Source organism: Lipotes vexillifer, unplaced genomic scaffold (assembly GCF_000442215.2).
Source record: "Lipotes vexillifer unplaced genomic scaffold, Lipotes_vexillifer_v1.1 scaffold569, whole genome shotgun sequence".
Taxonomy (NCBI): domain Eukaryota; kingdom Metazoa; phylum Chordata; class Mammalia; order Artiodactyla; family Lipotidae; genus Lipotes; species Lipotes vexillifer.
In genome coordinates this window covers 1,388,231-1,404,884 of record NW_006795376.1, presented here as the reverse complement: position 1 = coordinate 1,404,884, position 16,654 = coordinate 1,388,231, and the positions used below count along the sequence as shown (strand labels likewise).

General features: G+C 39.5%; 1 protein-coding gene across 1 annotated transcript in view; it reads left to right on the top strand.

Moving 5' to 3' along the window:
- ECT2L (epithelial cell transforming 2 like) overlaps positions 1 to 16,654 on the top strand; it is a 60,730-nt gene that overhangs the window by 3,314 nt on the left and 40,762 nt on the right. The window contains 3 exon segments of the mRNA XM_007467604.1: positions 14,798 to 14,848; positions 14,850 to 14,910; positions 14,912 to 14,945. Of these exon segments, the coding sequence (XP_007467666.1) occupies positions 14,798 to 14,848; positions 14,850 to 14,910; positions 14,912 to 14,945 (146 nt within the window).

Here is a 16,654-nt window from a genome sequence, read left to right as displayed (position 1 = left end):
CCGCAACGGGAGAGGCCACAACAGTGAGAGGCCCGCGTACCGCAAAAAAAAAAAAAAGAGAGAGAGAGAGAGACCAAACCCTATATCCATAATTGCTTTGTGGGCCATCCTGTTCTATCTCATGTATCACAGACCGAGCAATTTTACTTGTAACCACTGGAGGTCATTAGTGATCTTGTGGTATATTTTGAGGCTCATCAACATTAGGCCTGACATTTTTTCACTGGAAACTTCATTCACTGGCACCTGAATTCTTCTTTCTGTGGGAGAAGGATATGGAACTAACCTGTTAAGTGAAATTACTCTGCTTTGTTTGACAGCAGCTGTGTTTCTGCAGAGTTATATGTATTTCATAGTCCCATGAGGCTGTTATTACATGTTCTGGGCTACTAATTTCGGGGGAAGTTGTATGTCAATTTCTGGTCTCTGGGTTTGGCATCCTGAAACCAGGATCTTTAATTTGTAGTGGTGGTTTTTGTTGTTGAATATCAATCAGGTCATTTCCCACAGTCTGGATGAAGTCTTTCTTACATGACTTCCTGCCATCTCTTTTGGTCGGCCATTTCTTCCCTCTTACTGACAGCTGAAGACACCATGTGCAGATGGTCTAATCCAGTTTGAGCTGTGATTTTAACCAAATCTAAAAGCCCAACTTATTTTCAGTTTTACCCTAAAGTTAATGCAATAAAATTTTAAAGCATCTTTATTGAGATGTAATTCACATACATAAAATTCATCCATTTAAAGGACACAGTTCAATGGTGTTAGCAGTGGTCCCCAAGCTTTTTGGCACCAGGGACCGGTTTCATGGAAGACAGTTTTTCCATGCGGGGGCGGGGAGGGGCAGGGATGGCTCAGGTGGTAATGCGAGCGTTGGGGAGCCATGGGGAGCAGCAGATGAAGCTTCGCTCGCTTGCCCTCCGCTCACCTCCTGCTGCACGGCCTATTTCCTAACAGGCCGTGGACTGGTACCAGTTGATGACCCAGGGGTTGGGGACCCCTGGTTTTAGTACATTCACAGAGTTGTGCAACCATCACCACAATTTAAGTTTAGAACATTTTCATCACCCACAAAAGAAACCCCCTATCTATTAGCAATCACTCCCCATTCCAATCCCCCTCAATTCCAGCCCTGCACAACCACTAATCTATTTTATTTCTTTATAAATTTGCCTATTCCAGACTTTTCATATAAATGGAATCATACAATATGTGACCTTTAGTTTACCTGTTTTATAGCATATATCAAGACTTTCCTTTTTATTGCCAAATAATATTCCATAGTGTGGATATGCCACATTTTATTTATCCATTCATTGGTTGATGGACATTTGGGTGGTTTCCACATTTTGGCTACTGTAAGTAATGCTGCTATGAACAACTGTGTATAAGTCTTTCTATATGGATGCTTTACTTCTTTTAGGTTAATAACTAGAAATGGAATTGCTGGATCAAATGGTAGCACTGCAATCAACTTGTAATTATTAAGTGTTTTTTCTGAATTATATTTACTCCTCTAGTCCCTGTTCCTCCATAACTATGAATAAGCTTGTGAATAAAAGAGAATTTAGCATTATTCGAATGCCTGAAATCTTTGCATGTAAGCTCAGCTATATTTGTGCAATACCTTGCTTTTCAGACAGAGAAGCCATTGTTTTAGATGCTTTGTTTTATAATTTCTGAATAACTTTGTTTTAATTCAGGCAGTTATAAAGCTTAAACAGGATATTGCAGTACCAGTCAGAAATATGTTGTCACAGTTTTCATTAAAAGTTTCTTCTTAATCTCTATGAGATATATTCAAATATCTAAGATTTTTCTTTTCTATCCTAATAAATATTCCATATTGTTAAGACTTTGGAAATTTTCTTAAATGGAGTTTTATGATATTTAAGACATTTTTCAAAGGCTCATCTTCATAAACCTTCCTTCTGGCAAGTTCTCCCTCTCACTTCAACTTAAATGTCACCTCCGCTGGGAAGCCTTTCCTGCTCATCTTTCACCCCCATCATTTTTACAAACCTCTATCGTGGCATTTCCCCTGTACATTATGCTTATCTGTCCACACGTCTGACGGTTTCCAGTGGTGTTGTCCCCCTGCCACTTGAGTAGGCTGACCTTTCCTGTGACTCCTTAAAGGAAACTGGGCTGTTTGTGTCTGTCACACTTGGAGAAGCTTATGAGAAGACTGAATCAGTCTCCTAGTCACACTGGTGGGACCGGTTTCAAATTGCTTCTGTTCAGCAAGAGGTAATGCCTCCTACAAAGGCCTTTCATTACAGGGCTGGAGCTGTTCAGACTTGTAGCTTTTCCTGGTGGGTGGGGCAACATTCATGATTCATGTAACTGCAGTCCTAAGACATGGATGGAGTGTGTGTGTGTGTGTGTGTGTAGGGAGAGGGAGATCACCACCAAACAAGGATTAGCTTTTGTTGCTTGTCTCCATCAGAGTCACCTGGAAAGGGGGTTGGAGGGCAGAAAAACATACCAAAAAACATACCAACCCATGTATAGTTAAGAGGGAACACCGCCGCCCCACACTCTCACCTCAGTACACCCACCCCGTCTTCCCAAGCAGCCCCTGGGAGGGCTCAGTTGAGGATGTTTATCTCGATTGTAATCTCTGAGGAAACCTGGTACATAAATTTTTCAGAGACAACACACTTCTAGATTAACCTTAAATATAGAACAGCTACATCACGCTGAGTTACTGACATCCATGTGAAAGAAGGACATTTCTGTATGGAGGTGGTGGAGGGGAGAGGGGAGTATTCGGAGACCCATTGTTTTCTAAATATCCAAGACAGGTCTGGAAACGTAGGTCATCCTGACTCTTCCATCCCCTCAGCCCCATATTCTGGACATATTTCTGTCCTTTCACATAGATCAGATGGTCGTGGGCAACCACATATAATATTAGCATTTGCTGTTGGGTGGCTTTTAGGGGGTGGATGAAACTAAGAAAGGAAATCCTGGAGTTTGAAAGGAAAGGAGAAGCCAAACCCCGAAGCTGTTTTACTGGGTGGAGGTGGGGACAGAGGGAGAGTGTGTGGTAGGACGGTCACCGGCTTACATTAGGCAAAGCCCCTGCACTTGAAGTCCTCACTTCCTGTTTTATAAGTGTTGCTACTCTCCCTTTGTAATGTTTCACTTCTCTTTACAGTATGGTAGCTCCACTTGCCATTATGTTATACGCCGTAGTACTTGCTTGTTCATTTACCATCTGCCTATTCCACTAGAAGGTAGCTCCATGAGGGCAGGGACTTTTTCTGGTAACTCTTTCTGTCCCTAGCACTTAAAACAATACCAGGTTCATAGTAGCCACTCAATAAATGCTTGTTTGAATGAATGAAGATGTGTAAAACACTCCTAATGACAATGATAACAAAAAGATAATCAGAACAAAGCTTTCCTTTGGTAGTTCTCTCAGAGGAAGGATTTTTTCAAGATATTACAAGTTTTAGAATACAGGATATTACTAATACTTTGCTTCATTGAAGATTTTTCATTATTTAATTAATTCAAGACCTCTATAAAGCAATTCCAAAAGGAATTATGCATAGTAATAATACCCAAGGGTGCCATGTCACCCACCTCCAGGCGATGCTGTTCCACTCTATCACCTGTGTGAATGGCACCTCCTAAACTTGTTCATTGCACAACTTCCCAAATATAGCAGCCCTGATGATACTACCAGCCATTTATAAAGGACATGATGTTAGCTTCCAGATCTACCAAGTATCCTTTACCCTCTGCGAAGGGCCAAATCCACAGATAATTCATTGGAAAATGGAGACAAGGTTTTAAGAGACCATTTTTCTCCATTCTGTATTTTAAAATCTCTTTAGGAAATTTTCAGGAGGGTTGAGGCAGAATGAGAGTAGACGTAGCTCCCTGTGAGACCTAAATGGCTAGCAAGTCTTAGAAGCAGAAGGAGGATGCTCTTATTACATACAGAGTAAGTGCCTGCTGACTGCCTGTCATCTTTCGTCCTACACTCTCTATGTATTCTTTTGATGTCATGGTCAGAATGCTTTCAAGTGCAAATAACAGAAATGGAATTCAAACCAGCCTAAGAAGAAAAGGGAATTTATTGACTTAAGATTTGTCTACTTTAGGCTGCGCTAGATCCTTAGATTCAATGTTACCAGGGCTCACTCACTCTCTTCCTTCTCTCAGCTCTGCTTCCTTATGTGTGTTGCATAAAACTAAAAAGATAAGCGCAAGACCCTTATGAAGGAAATGAGAAATTTGTATTAAAGGGTAGTAGAAAAAAAACCCTGGGTAAATAGATAGATATGCTATGTTTCAAGATACCAATTCTCTCCACATTAATCTTTCAATTCAATTCAATCTTGGTACAAATCCCAAAATGGCATTTTCTTATCGACTTTGAGAAACGGATTCTAAAGCTAATCTGGAAAAGAAAATGGACTACAACAGCTATGAAAAATTTAAAGAAAAAAATTAGTCAGAGTTGTACTACCAGATATTAAAACTACTTTTATCCATTTATGAAATATCCCCATGTAGTATCTCAAGTGTAAGGAAGCAAGGACTGAGATAAGTAAGTGCTCTGAAGGGAAGGGAAAGGGCAGGCGTCTTTAAGGGTTGGGTAGATCAGAAAGAAGCTTGGGCGGCTAGAGATCCTTCCTCTTCTTGCATCAATTCCTGTTTAGTGGGCTAGAGACACTGTCCATCACACACACACACACACACACACACACACACACACACACACACCCATGCCATTCCCCAATTCCTCTCCATCTTCCTGACAAAGCCCCTTTTTTCCCTCAGGTATCATGTGCTTCAGGGGTGGTGGGTCACACTGACCCCCAAAGAGTGAGTCAGCGTTGGACAGAATCATGGTCATTCCATCCTCTTTGATGTGTCTGGTTTAGAAAGGGCATGTAGATATTAATTCTGCCCAAGGAAGCACAAGAGAGTGGCTGCTGGAGTTTCTGGGAGAGTTTTCTTCACTCTCAAAGGGACCTAAAAAGGAGCTAGAGGGAAGGACATGCCCTCTTCTGCCCTATAGCCTGTGATCTCTGTTGTGTGCAGATCTCTGCTCACAACAGTCAGTCATTTGGGAACCATCTCAGGGAACAAGTTGGAGGGACCAAAGCAACCTACTGAGCAGGCAAAGTGAAAATATAGAAAATCCTTGGCCATTAGTGACACTGAGTGCTTGAATTCACTAACCCTGGAGCTATCCTGATTTCCCTTATTTAAGGAAAGTGAAAGGAAGATAAATAGGTTTAAAAATGGTCCATAATAGTCCATCTATCTAGTTGTCACTTCTCTTGTTATACCAACTCTCCAGAATCTAGCTGAGAACCAGCCAGGTTTGGAAAAACAAAAAGCATTTAGCAGTCAAACTGATGTCCTTTACACATAGGAGAGAGCGCATCAGACCCTCATGCAGAGTCTAAGTATTTAATTAATTCAGGGCTTCAAATAGGATTATACATTCTCCTAAGGACACCATACATGTATTCAACACTTTGTACTTTGGCATCACCATCAGGATCTGCTAGGCTGCCTCTTCTACCAGTGGGCCGCCAAGTTCACCAATGTCGAGGAGGGTGAACCCGCTAGAGTCACTTGGAGTTTGTTAAAAACATGAACTATGAGCCTCACCCATAGACATTTTGGCTCAAAACACCTGGGATGGGGCTGAGGAAGCTGTTTTTACTAAGTTCCCATGGTGATTTGGTATCCAGCCAAGGCTAAGACACAAGGCCTGGGTGACCTAAGGCCCCAAGCCTTCTACCACCTTTCCATCTACTCCTTCTTGGAGGCTGGAACACAGATGGTATGAGTGTCCCATCCCTCCTATTCTCTATTAGCAAAACAAAATTATTTGTTCTGTTTCTGTAGATTTTTCATGTTTCACTTGCAATACTTCTTAGTGGTTTTAGAATGTTTCATTGTAAGTAACATTAAACTTGACACAAATAATAAAAGAAATATTTGACTCTCATGTAATTGGAAAACCCATAGGTAGGTTTGGCTGCAGTTGAAGCTCGATCCAGAGATTCAGCAATTAAATGACTTGTTTCTTTCTGGCCCCTCTGCTCTGCCTTCAGCCGTCATGGCGTCATTATTATGGTTCCTCATTTGTGTCCAGAAGAAAAGAATTCTTTGTTTGGTTTCCCTCTGGACTAGTTTGGGTCCATGCCCACTCCTGCCAGTGGCTGTGGCCAAGGGATTGACCCACATGAATTTCATTAGCTTTGACCACGTGCTTTTTGGAGTCAGGAATGAAGTCAGCTCCTGTAGAACCACATGGACCACCAAATAGGAACTGAGGTTATTTCATCTAAAGAGGAGGAAGTAAATGATGGATGACAAAAGCTAAAGTCTATTCATGCAGCATTCAACAAATATTTACCGAGGGTCTACTGTATATCAAGCATAGTTCTGAGTGCGTGGGATTCAACACTAAACAGAGTGTAAAAGACCCCTACCCTCTGAAGTTCATATTTTAGTAGACTAAAACTTGGCCTAAAATGGAACAAGAGGGATGTTCATGCACCTCACTGGATATCTGACAGTACAACGTAGCACCACTGGAAATAACTGGGGGTGTTTTGCATGTCTCAGAAGTTAGAGCACTGCGGTAGACTGGCTAATTGTCTCCAAATATGTCCAGGCCCTAATCCCTGGAACCTATGAGTGTTATCTTGTACAGCAAAGGGACTTTGCAGATGTGATTAAGAACTTGTGTTGGGGAGATTATCCTGCATCACTGGAGCTCAACATAATCACAATGGTCCTTATAAGGGATGCAAGAGACATCAGAGTCGGAAGAGAAAATGATGTGATGATGGGAGAGATGGAGAGACTTGAAGATCCTACGCTTCTGGCTTTGGAGATAAAGGGGACCTGAGCCGAGGAATAGAGACAGCTACTAGGCCCTGAAAAAGACAAGGAAACAAGTTCTCCCCTTAGAGCTTTTGCAGAAAAAACCAGCCCTGCCAACACCCTGACTGTAGCCCAGTGAAACTGATTTCAGACTTGTGATTTCCAAAACTCTGAGAGAATACATTTGTACTGCTTTAAGCCACTAAGTTGGTTGTAATTTGTTATAATGAACAGGAAATTAATACAAGCAGTGATTTTCTCTTCCTGTTTTTCAACTTTTTTTTTTCATTCTTTATTCTAATTTACACATATCTATCTACCCCCTGCTAAGTTACAAGCACCATACCAGATGCTGGGGACAGAGCAGCAAACAAGACGGCTGCCATACCTTTTGTTTATGGGGCTTCCAGTCCAGTGGAAGAGAAAGACTTTAAATGGTGAATGAGTCCAAAAAAGGACTAAATTTGAGGGTCAGCAAGAAAGGAAACACAAAAATAGTGCTTAGGTTACACTTTAGTGCACATCAAGTGTAAAGGATACAGGTTTCGGCAAAGAATATGAGATGTTGTGAAGCAGGCAGGGCTCAGTGGGCGAGAGTAGCCTCCCATGGGGAAGTGTTTGGGGAGCAGGAACGGTCAGCCTGTTGGGAAGGTGAGAGGATTCTGGCAGTACCCCAGAAATACCACCCCAAAACCCCACTAACATCGCCTTATATTGTTACCTACATTGTTGCAAAAATAGCTTTTTACTAGCCACGTGACTTGGATCTACCATGCTGGTTCCAGAGAAAGTTTCTTACTCCTTCCTCAGGACCCCACTGCTTCATTGGCCACAAGTCATATAATAATAAGAATCACACAAGGGAAGTCATCCTGCACTCATATAATGATGTCACATCCATGTGCATGCATTATCCTTTATTTTCCACCACCCAAGGGCAGGCATGGCCAACCCAACAGATATCAAAGAAATAGCTACGGTGATGCTAAGTGACAAAGGAAAAGTAACTGGGACCTCACCTAGTCCAGGGGCTCAGGGAAGCCTTCCCTGAGGATTTGACATTTAGGCTGGATTCTGAAGGATGCATAGGAAATAGACAAGCCATTTTTTACCATTCAGTGGTAAAATCAGGCCTTTGGAGACACACTGGAAAGTTTAAATAAGCAAAAAGAGGAAACTACCAATCACCCACAATTGTACCAACTAAGTGTAACCTAATTTTTTATGCTTTTATGTACCCATTTAACTATTTACAAATCAGAATATACAAATTATTTTTAAATCTTAAAAAAAAAGCCCTTCAGTCACCCTCCTTATTGCTGTACCCACACCCAGCTTTGCTCTCACTCACTGGAGAGCTCAGCGCACAGTTCTGCATTTTCTGTCCACCCCAGACCCGGTCGTTATGCTGTGTGACACTGGCCTCCATGTGGAAGTCCACCCAACACAGACCCTTACCACGCCATGGAGCGTGTGTCAAGCCACCAGACAAGACGAGGAGGTGCTGCCTGTGCCACTAGAGTGCAGGGACCTCTGCCAGAGGCACTCGGCCCTCTCCAGGCCACCTCCCCCATCTGCTCCTCAGCCATTTCATCACAATTCGGGCAGTGTCCTTCTACTTCTTATCAGAAACTTCAGAGCAGAGAATTAGATTGAAGTCCCATATCGCTAAGCTTACTAGTTTTGCAAAGCACACGTTGTGCGTGGTGCTGCGAGGCACTATCATGAATTATCCCAACGAAGCTATCTTTGTCACAACAAACGAGCGAAGCACATTTTCTTCATTGTCTCCTCACGTGCTGGTATTTCTCTTCACGGATTTCTTACGTTGCGACATTAACTAAAATGCAATGAGCCACAATGTCATTACAGCAAACCACCCTAGTTCTCTGCTCCTCACGTACTGATTTTTTTTTTTAATGTGACTGAAGCATTTTCTTTCCTTCTTGCTTAAAATTCATTATACTCCAATGTGTCCTTGCAGCAGCACAGACTAGGAACAAATATAAAATATGTATGATTAAGGTTTACTTTAAAAAGCAGTTCAGGCTCAATTCTCTTTTGCTTGGCTGGGATGTAACTGTAGATGCTGTGAGGATGGGCACAAAGACTCTGAGATACTAAGACCCATCTCTGAAAAGGAGGCTGAAAACGTTTCTGTTTTGCATCTTATTTTATTGATCTGTCTTAGAGTTCCAAATGAGAGCAAGTTGTCTCTCAAGGGCCAGTGGAATGACTATGAAGCAGGAGTTAAGGTCACGAATCCACTGGGATTAACTGTCCTTGGTGTGGTCACAAGTCTCATTCAGTTTGAACGTTAATCTCTATCAATACTGAGAAGACCCCTAAGGGACACCTCTGCCTGTGAGTACCCTGTGCTGCCAGCACACACACAACTCCATTCTTCTTCCTCCCGCTTACACCCCGACTCCCACCCTCTCTCCAGACTGCCCTGCCAACAGGTTCATTTTAAGCCACTCTGTTTTGTCTCCAGTTATGACAAAGCTGCATGGACAAGGACCAAGAAAAAGCAGTGACTTAAAGTCAGGGGAGTAGAAACACACAAAAATAACAGGCAATCATTAAACCTTGGAACTGAAGCAGGTAGCTGCTTCTTAAAAACAAACAAGAAAACAACAACAACAAAAAAACCCCACTTTTTACAATAATGTTTAACTTACAAAAATAGTGTAAACAATTCCTCTAAACTTTTCATCTGGATTCCTTGATTGTTAACATTTTCCCATTTTTACCTTATTATTTCAAATATTTGAGAGTGAGTTGTAAACATAATGCCCCGCTAACCCTAAGCATTTCAGTATGATTCCTAAATAACAAGCACACTCTGCTGAAAAATCACAGTACATCCTGCAATGTTGGGAAACCAGCATTGATCCAGCACTACTGTCCAGTGCACAGACTCCATTCACTATTCCTGATGGTTCCAACAGTGTCCTTTATAATCGTCCTTTCCTTCTCAGTCCAAAATCCAATCTAAGGTCATCTGTTGTATTTAGTTTTCATGTCTCTACATCCACCTTCGATGTGGAGCAATTGCTCAGTTTTTCCTCGTCGTTTCTTCCTTGACACTTTTGAAGAGAATAGATCTGCTACTTGGTTTAATGACCTTCAGTTTGTGGTTGGCTGATATTTCCTCAAGACTACATTGAGGTCATACATTCTTGGCAGGAATAACACAGACTTAATGCTCTGTTCTTCTCAGTGGATCATATTGGGGGAATAGCATGTCAATTTGTCCTACTGTTTATGATCTTAACTTTACCACTTGGTTAAGATGGTTAATTATTAAGTATTTTGTATTTATTAATTAATAAGTAACTAAAAAGTATTTGAGTGATTAGTTTTAAATTAATTAAAAAGTATTTGAATCTATGCAAGTATTTTTTTCCTCGTCAAACTTTTACTTACTAGTTTTAGCATACATTGATGATTCTTACCTGAAGCACTTATTACTGTGATAGCTACCAAGTGGTGATTTTCTCATTTCTTAATTCCTTCTACATGTATGAATTGGTGTTGTATAGCAAGGTAGAACATTTCCTTTCCCAAGACTTGTAAGTGAGGCTCCAGTTAAGCCAAAAGTTTGTTAATTCATGGTCAAGACTGTCTCTGGGTCTAATGGATATTCAACAATCTGTTGGTGAGGGTAACTAAGGTCTTGTTTGTACCTAATTGGAGGTGTCATTTTCATTTCACATTGAAACTTTCTGAGGCTTGACCCACTCTATGGGAATTTAGGTCAGAGAAGATCCACTGCAGGATGAAGTCTGTTCAGAGTTACCACTTTTCTTTCAGTGAGTTAATCTGAGTCCATTAGGACCCAGTAATTGGGCAGCAGTAGCCACTTAGTAGTGAGAAAAAGTCTTGTATTCCCAGTGGCCTTAGGTAAATGAGTTCTGGTAGGTCCTTATACCACAGTTTCCAATCAGCTGTGAGATTGGCCACAAATATCTGTAATTCTGCTGAGTTTGGAGGAAATTAGGAGTTTCAGGGAAGAGCTAGATTTACTCATACCTGAATTGCTATTTGGTGGCTTGGGGCTGTAGCAGATGTTTATTGCTAATTATATACAGAGGACAGCCAGGTATTCAGTGTCCTTTTTTGTGTGTAGTTGTTAGCTGCAGAGCCAGCAGTACATCCTTCATGGGCCATGAAATGTTTCTTTGGCCTAAGATCTATATAGCTTCCAAGATGACCACTTGAGTAGGGGCTTGGGTTTTGTATTCATTCAAGATCTGTCTGTGCTTAGGTGGCATATGCTTGTAAGAAGTTTACTTCTTCTGGATCCTCACTTACAAGTCTTTCTTGATGGATGTCATATTTAAAAAGTTTTCTTTATGAATGTCACATTAAGAAATTGTTGAATGTTAAGGTATGATGATAGTATTATATGCAGTATATGTTTTAAATTTTTTTATTATTATTATTTAGTGATAGGGAATTCCCTGGTGGTGCAGTGGTTAGGGCTACATGCTCTAGCTGCCAAGGACCTGGGTTCTATCCCTGGTCGGGGAACTAAGATCCCATAAGCCGCGAGGTGCGGCCAAAAAAAAAAAACCCCAAATCCAAAAAACAACATATTATTTAATGATACACACTGAAATATTTATGGATGAAATTATATGATGTCTTGGGACTTCCCTGGTGGCGCAGTGGTTAAGAATCCACCTGCCAGTGCAGGGGACATAGGTTCCATCCCTGTTCTAGGAAGATCCCACATACTGCGGAGCGACGAAGCCCACACGCCACAACTACTGAAGCCCTCTCACCTAGAGCCCATGCTCCGCAACAAGAGAAGCCACCGCAATGAGAAGCCCGCGCACCGCAACGAAGAGTAGCCCCCGCTCGCCGCAACTAGAGAAAGCCCGCGTGCAGCAATGAAGACCCAACGCAGCCAAAAGTAAATAAATAAATTTTTTAAAAGTATAATTTAAAAAAAAAGAAATTATATGATGTCTTGGATTTGCTTTAAAATAATATCGGCATGAGGGAGGAAGAAGAAAAATAGGATGTAGCAGAAACCAGATTGGATACAGGATGATAATTATTTGAATTAATTAATGGGGTCATAATTGTATTACAAATATTAATGTGAGATAAAGACATTTTCAAATAAAAGGAAACTGACAAGATTTGTTGTCAGAAGACCTGCAGTAAAGAAATGCTAAAGGAAGCTCTTCAGGCTAAGGAAATTGATACCAGATGGAAACATGGATTTATAAACAGGAATGAAGAGCACAGGAAATGATAAATGTGTGAGAAGATATAAAATTTTGAAGTTATTTTAGAGACATATGACTATTTAAAGCAAAAGCAATGTATTGTGGGGTTTATAACCTAAGTAGATGCAGTAGAGATAACAAAAAAAGCACAAACAATGGTGAGAATTATATTGTTGCACTGGTCTTTAATTTTATATGAATATTACCTCTAAGTAGACTACAAAAAATTAAAGATGCATATCATACTTCCTAGCAACAACTTATAAAACTAATGCAAAGATATCCTAAAAAGCCAATAAAGGAATTAAAATGGAATATAAAAATATGTATTAACTCAAACCAAGGCAGGAGAGGAGGAATAAAGGCTCATAAGACAGATGGGACAACCAAACAACAAATAACAAAATTGAGACTTGGGTTCAACTATAACAATAATTATATTAAATACAAGCAGACTAAACCCTCAAATAAAGGCAATGGTTGTCAAATGAGCTAAAAAAAATCTCATTGTATATTGACTATGAGGGATACACTTTAAATATAAAGGCACTGATCGGTAAAGTATAAGGATAGGAAAAGATACACCATGCAAATAGTAAGCATATAAAAGTAGGATGGCATTATTAATATCAGACAAAATGGACTTCAAGACAAGGAGTATTACCAGAGAGATAGGTAGAGATGGACATTTTATAATAAGAAAAGTAACAATTCATCAAGAAGTCATAACAATTATAAATGTTTATGCACCAAATAACAGAGTTTCACATTACATGAAACAAAAACTGACGGAATAGAGCTAAAGAAAAAAATCAGTATGAATATAGAAGAACTGAGCAATTTTCTTATCCACCTTGAACTAACATTTATAGAAACTAGACACAACAATTTCCAAATATATGTTCTTTTTATGAGCAAAGTAACATTTATACCTTTATACCTCATTTCCTGGTCCACAAACTAAGACTCAATACATTTCAAAATGGTTGAAATCTTATTAAGTATATTCTTTAACAACAATGCAATAAATTTTGGGATTAATAAAAATAAAACATCTAGAAAATCCCCAAACATTTAGAAACTAACAGCACTTATAAATAACCTATGGTCAAAGAAGAAATCACAAGGGAAATTAGAAAATATTTCAAGTTGAATGACAATGAATATACAACATGGCTAAGCATGTGGTCTGCAGCACAGCTTAGAGGGAAAATAATATAATGTTTATGTTAATGAGAAAAAGCATTTAAAATTAATGATCTCAACTTCCCCCTTAAGAAACTAGGGGAGGGACTTCCCTTGTGGCACAGTGGTTAAGAATCCTCTTGCCAATGCAGGGGACACGGGTTCGATCCCTGGTCTGGGAAGATCCCACGTGCTGTGGAGCAACTAAGCCCATGCACTGCAACTACTGAGCCCACACACTGCAACTACTGAAGCCCGTGTGCTCTAGGGCTCGTGCTCTGCAACAAAAGAAGCCACCACAAGCCTGCGCACCACAACGAAGAGTAGCCCACACTCACCGCAACTAGAGAAAGCCTGCGTGCAGTAACAAAGACCCAACACAGTCAAAAATAATTAAATTAAAAAAAAAAAAACTAGGGGAAAAATATAGCAAATTACACCCAAAGTACACAGAAAGAAAGAAATGAAGATAAGAGTGGAAATCAATAAAATAGAAAATGAACAAACAATAGAGAAAATCTATGAAAACAAAAGCTGGTTTGTTACAAGTAGTAGTAAAATCAATGAACTCCTAGGAAGAGTAACCAAGGATAAAAGAGAGAAAATGTGAATTAGTAATATCAGGAATGAAAAAGGGGATGTTGCTATAGATTCTATAAACATCTGAAAAAAAAAGAAAATTAGCAACAATGTTTTATTAATAAGTTCAACAATTTAAATAGTTGCTTTATAGATTCCACGTACATGGTACATGAATTGAGTCAGTTTACTGCTCCCTTTCCAATACGTATACCTTTCATTATTTTTTTCTTTCCTTATTGAACTGGCTAGAACCTCTATTCCATGTTAAAGTACAGAGTGTAGTCAATCTTGCTTTGTTAGGAGGAAGGCGTTTACTATTTCACTACTAAGTGTGATGGAGCTGTAGGTTTTCATTCTAATTGCATTGGGAAGTCACTGTAGGGTTTTACTTGCATGAGTGACATTATCTAATTTACATTTTTATAAACCACTTGGGCTGCTGTGTGGAGAATGGGCTCTAGGAAGACTGGAGTGGGAGCAGGGAGGCAATCAGGAGGCAGCTGCAACCACCCAGGAGAGAGGTGGAGGTGCCCTGACTAGAGTGAAGACTGGGAGGTGGAGAGAAGTGGCTGGGATGGGGGACATATTTGGGGGATATATATGTATAGAACCAACAGGACTTGCTGATTTATTGAATTTGGGTAAAGAAAAAGGAAAAAACCCAGATTTATATCAAACAACTATGTTTATTTCAGACTTTTTTCCCCTGTGGATTTTAGATATTTCTGTAATCCATCTTCCTCTTTAGAATGGATCATTGAAAGTGGATACTTAAAAATCTAGCCTTATGTTATTTAGGACTGAATTTTTTAATAGGTAGAACACTAGAGAAAGAACAGTGACCAATATTTATACTGGATTTTAATCAATTTTAGATATTAGTGATCTGAACTAAATTTCTGCATTTTTCTTTTTAGGGTTGTCCAAGACTGGTTTTCAGAAAGGATGCAAGTAGCCAAAGTGGATTTCTCTACCACGCTTCATTTCTCTATATATCTTTTCCTTTCCAAAAGATTCGTGTGCAGCTGGAACAAGTCAGCTGGCACTGGAAAATTTTAACTGAACAGCTTTACCACTTGTCATTTCCTAGTAATAGGGCCCAAATGCAACTGTCATCTGTAATGAGGTGATCGGAGTAGCTCCCTTTCCTGAAGATAATAACTGAGCGTATCTGAACCATAATTAACTTACCCTTAAGAGAAAAAAATGGGGATGAATTAAATACAGTAATTTATTTTATAAGTCAGGGGGATATACACTTTTCTAATAATTCATGTAATTTTAATAATCTTTAAATACTCAAGTTAGTTATTTAGAAACTAATTATCTTGGTTAAAAAGTCCATTTTTTTGTGGAAAATTACTTAAACTTTGGTTTTTACATGCTATTGTTTTATTCATGATAACCCACCTCAAAAACTGCTATACAACCACAACTTTAACTGCTCCTCTTTGGCTAACATCTGTTGAAGAATATAAATCCAGATCTACATCCTCTGCCATTATTTCTGCATTTGGCCTGTTTGTCTCCTCCTTTTCTTTTAAAAGACTTAATGAAATGTAAAGGTAGACATACTTTAAATACAAGTCAATAATTACTCCTTTAACTTATACAAACTTTCCACAATGGGCTTATGTTGAGATTCTGATCTTGGAGAATACTCGGCTCTCCATGGAGGGGCCACATGCAAAAGGCAACTGTGAGCCCTGGATTTAGAGCATTTATGAATCCAAGCTTAGTGTTCCCATGGTATATTGTTTCCTCTCTTTTTACTTTCAACCTTTCTGTGTCCTTATACTTAAGAACATGTCTTGTAAACAGAATATGGTGGTGGTGGTTTTCTTTTAACATGTGACAATCTTTGACTTTTAGCTGGGGTAATTTAGTCTGTTCACATTTATGTAAATACTGATACATTTGGGCTTAAGTCCAACATTTTACTATTTTTATTTATTATATTTTGTTTTTCTCCTTGTCTCTTTTAGGATTAGCTTAAATATTTTTTAGATTAATTGTAAATTCTTTAGCAGTTCTCTTATGGCTACCATAGAAATTACACCACTTATCCAGGGTTATTTTACCACCTCTGAGGTAATGCAAGGAGCATAGAACTCTTAAACTCCGTTTGCTTCCCTGCTCAGTTTGTACGCTTTTGTTTTTAAATATTTTAGTTTTACTCATACATACATATATAAAATACACACACATTAAAAATATATATATATTACTGGGCATATACCCTGAGAAAAGCAAAATTCAAAAAGAGTCATGTACCAAAATGTTCATTGCAGCTCTATTTACAATAGCCTGGAGATGGAAACAACCTAAGTGCCCATCATCGGATGAATGGATAAAGAAGATGTGGCACATATATACAATGGAATATTACTCAGCCATAAAAAGAAACGAAATTGAGCTATTTGTAATGAGGTGGATAGACCTAGAGTCTGTCATACAGAGTGAAGAAAGTCAGAAAGAAAAAGACAAATACCGTATGCTAACACATATATATGGAATTTAAGAAAAAAAAATGTCATGAAGAACCTAGGGGTAAAACAGGAATAAAGACACAGACCTACTGGAGAACAGACTTGAGGATATGGGGAGGGGGAAGGGTGAGGTGTGATAGGGCGAGAGAGAGACATGGACATATATATACTAACAAACGTAAGGTAGATAGCCAGTGGGAAGCAGCCGCATGGCACAGGGAAAACAGCTCAGTTCTTTGTGGCTGTCTGGAGGGGTGGGATAGGGAGGGTGGGAAGGAGGGAGAC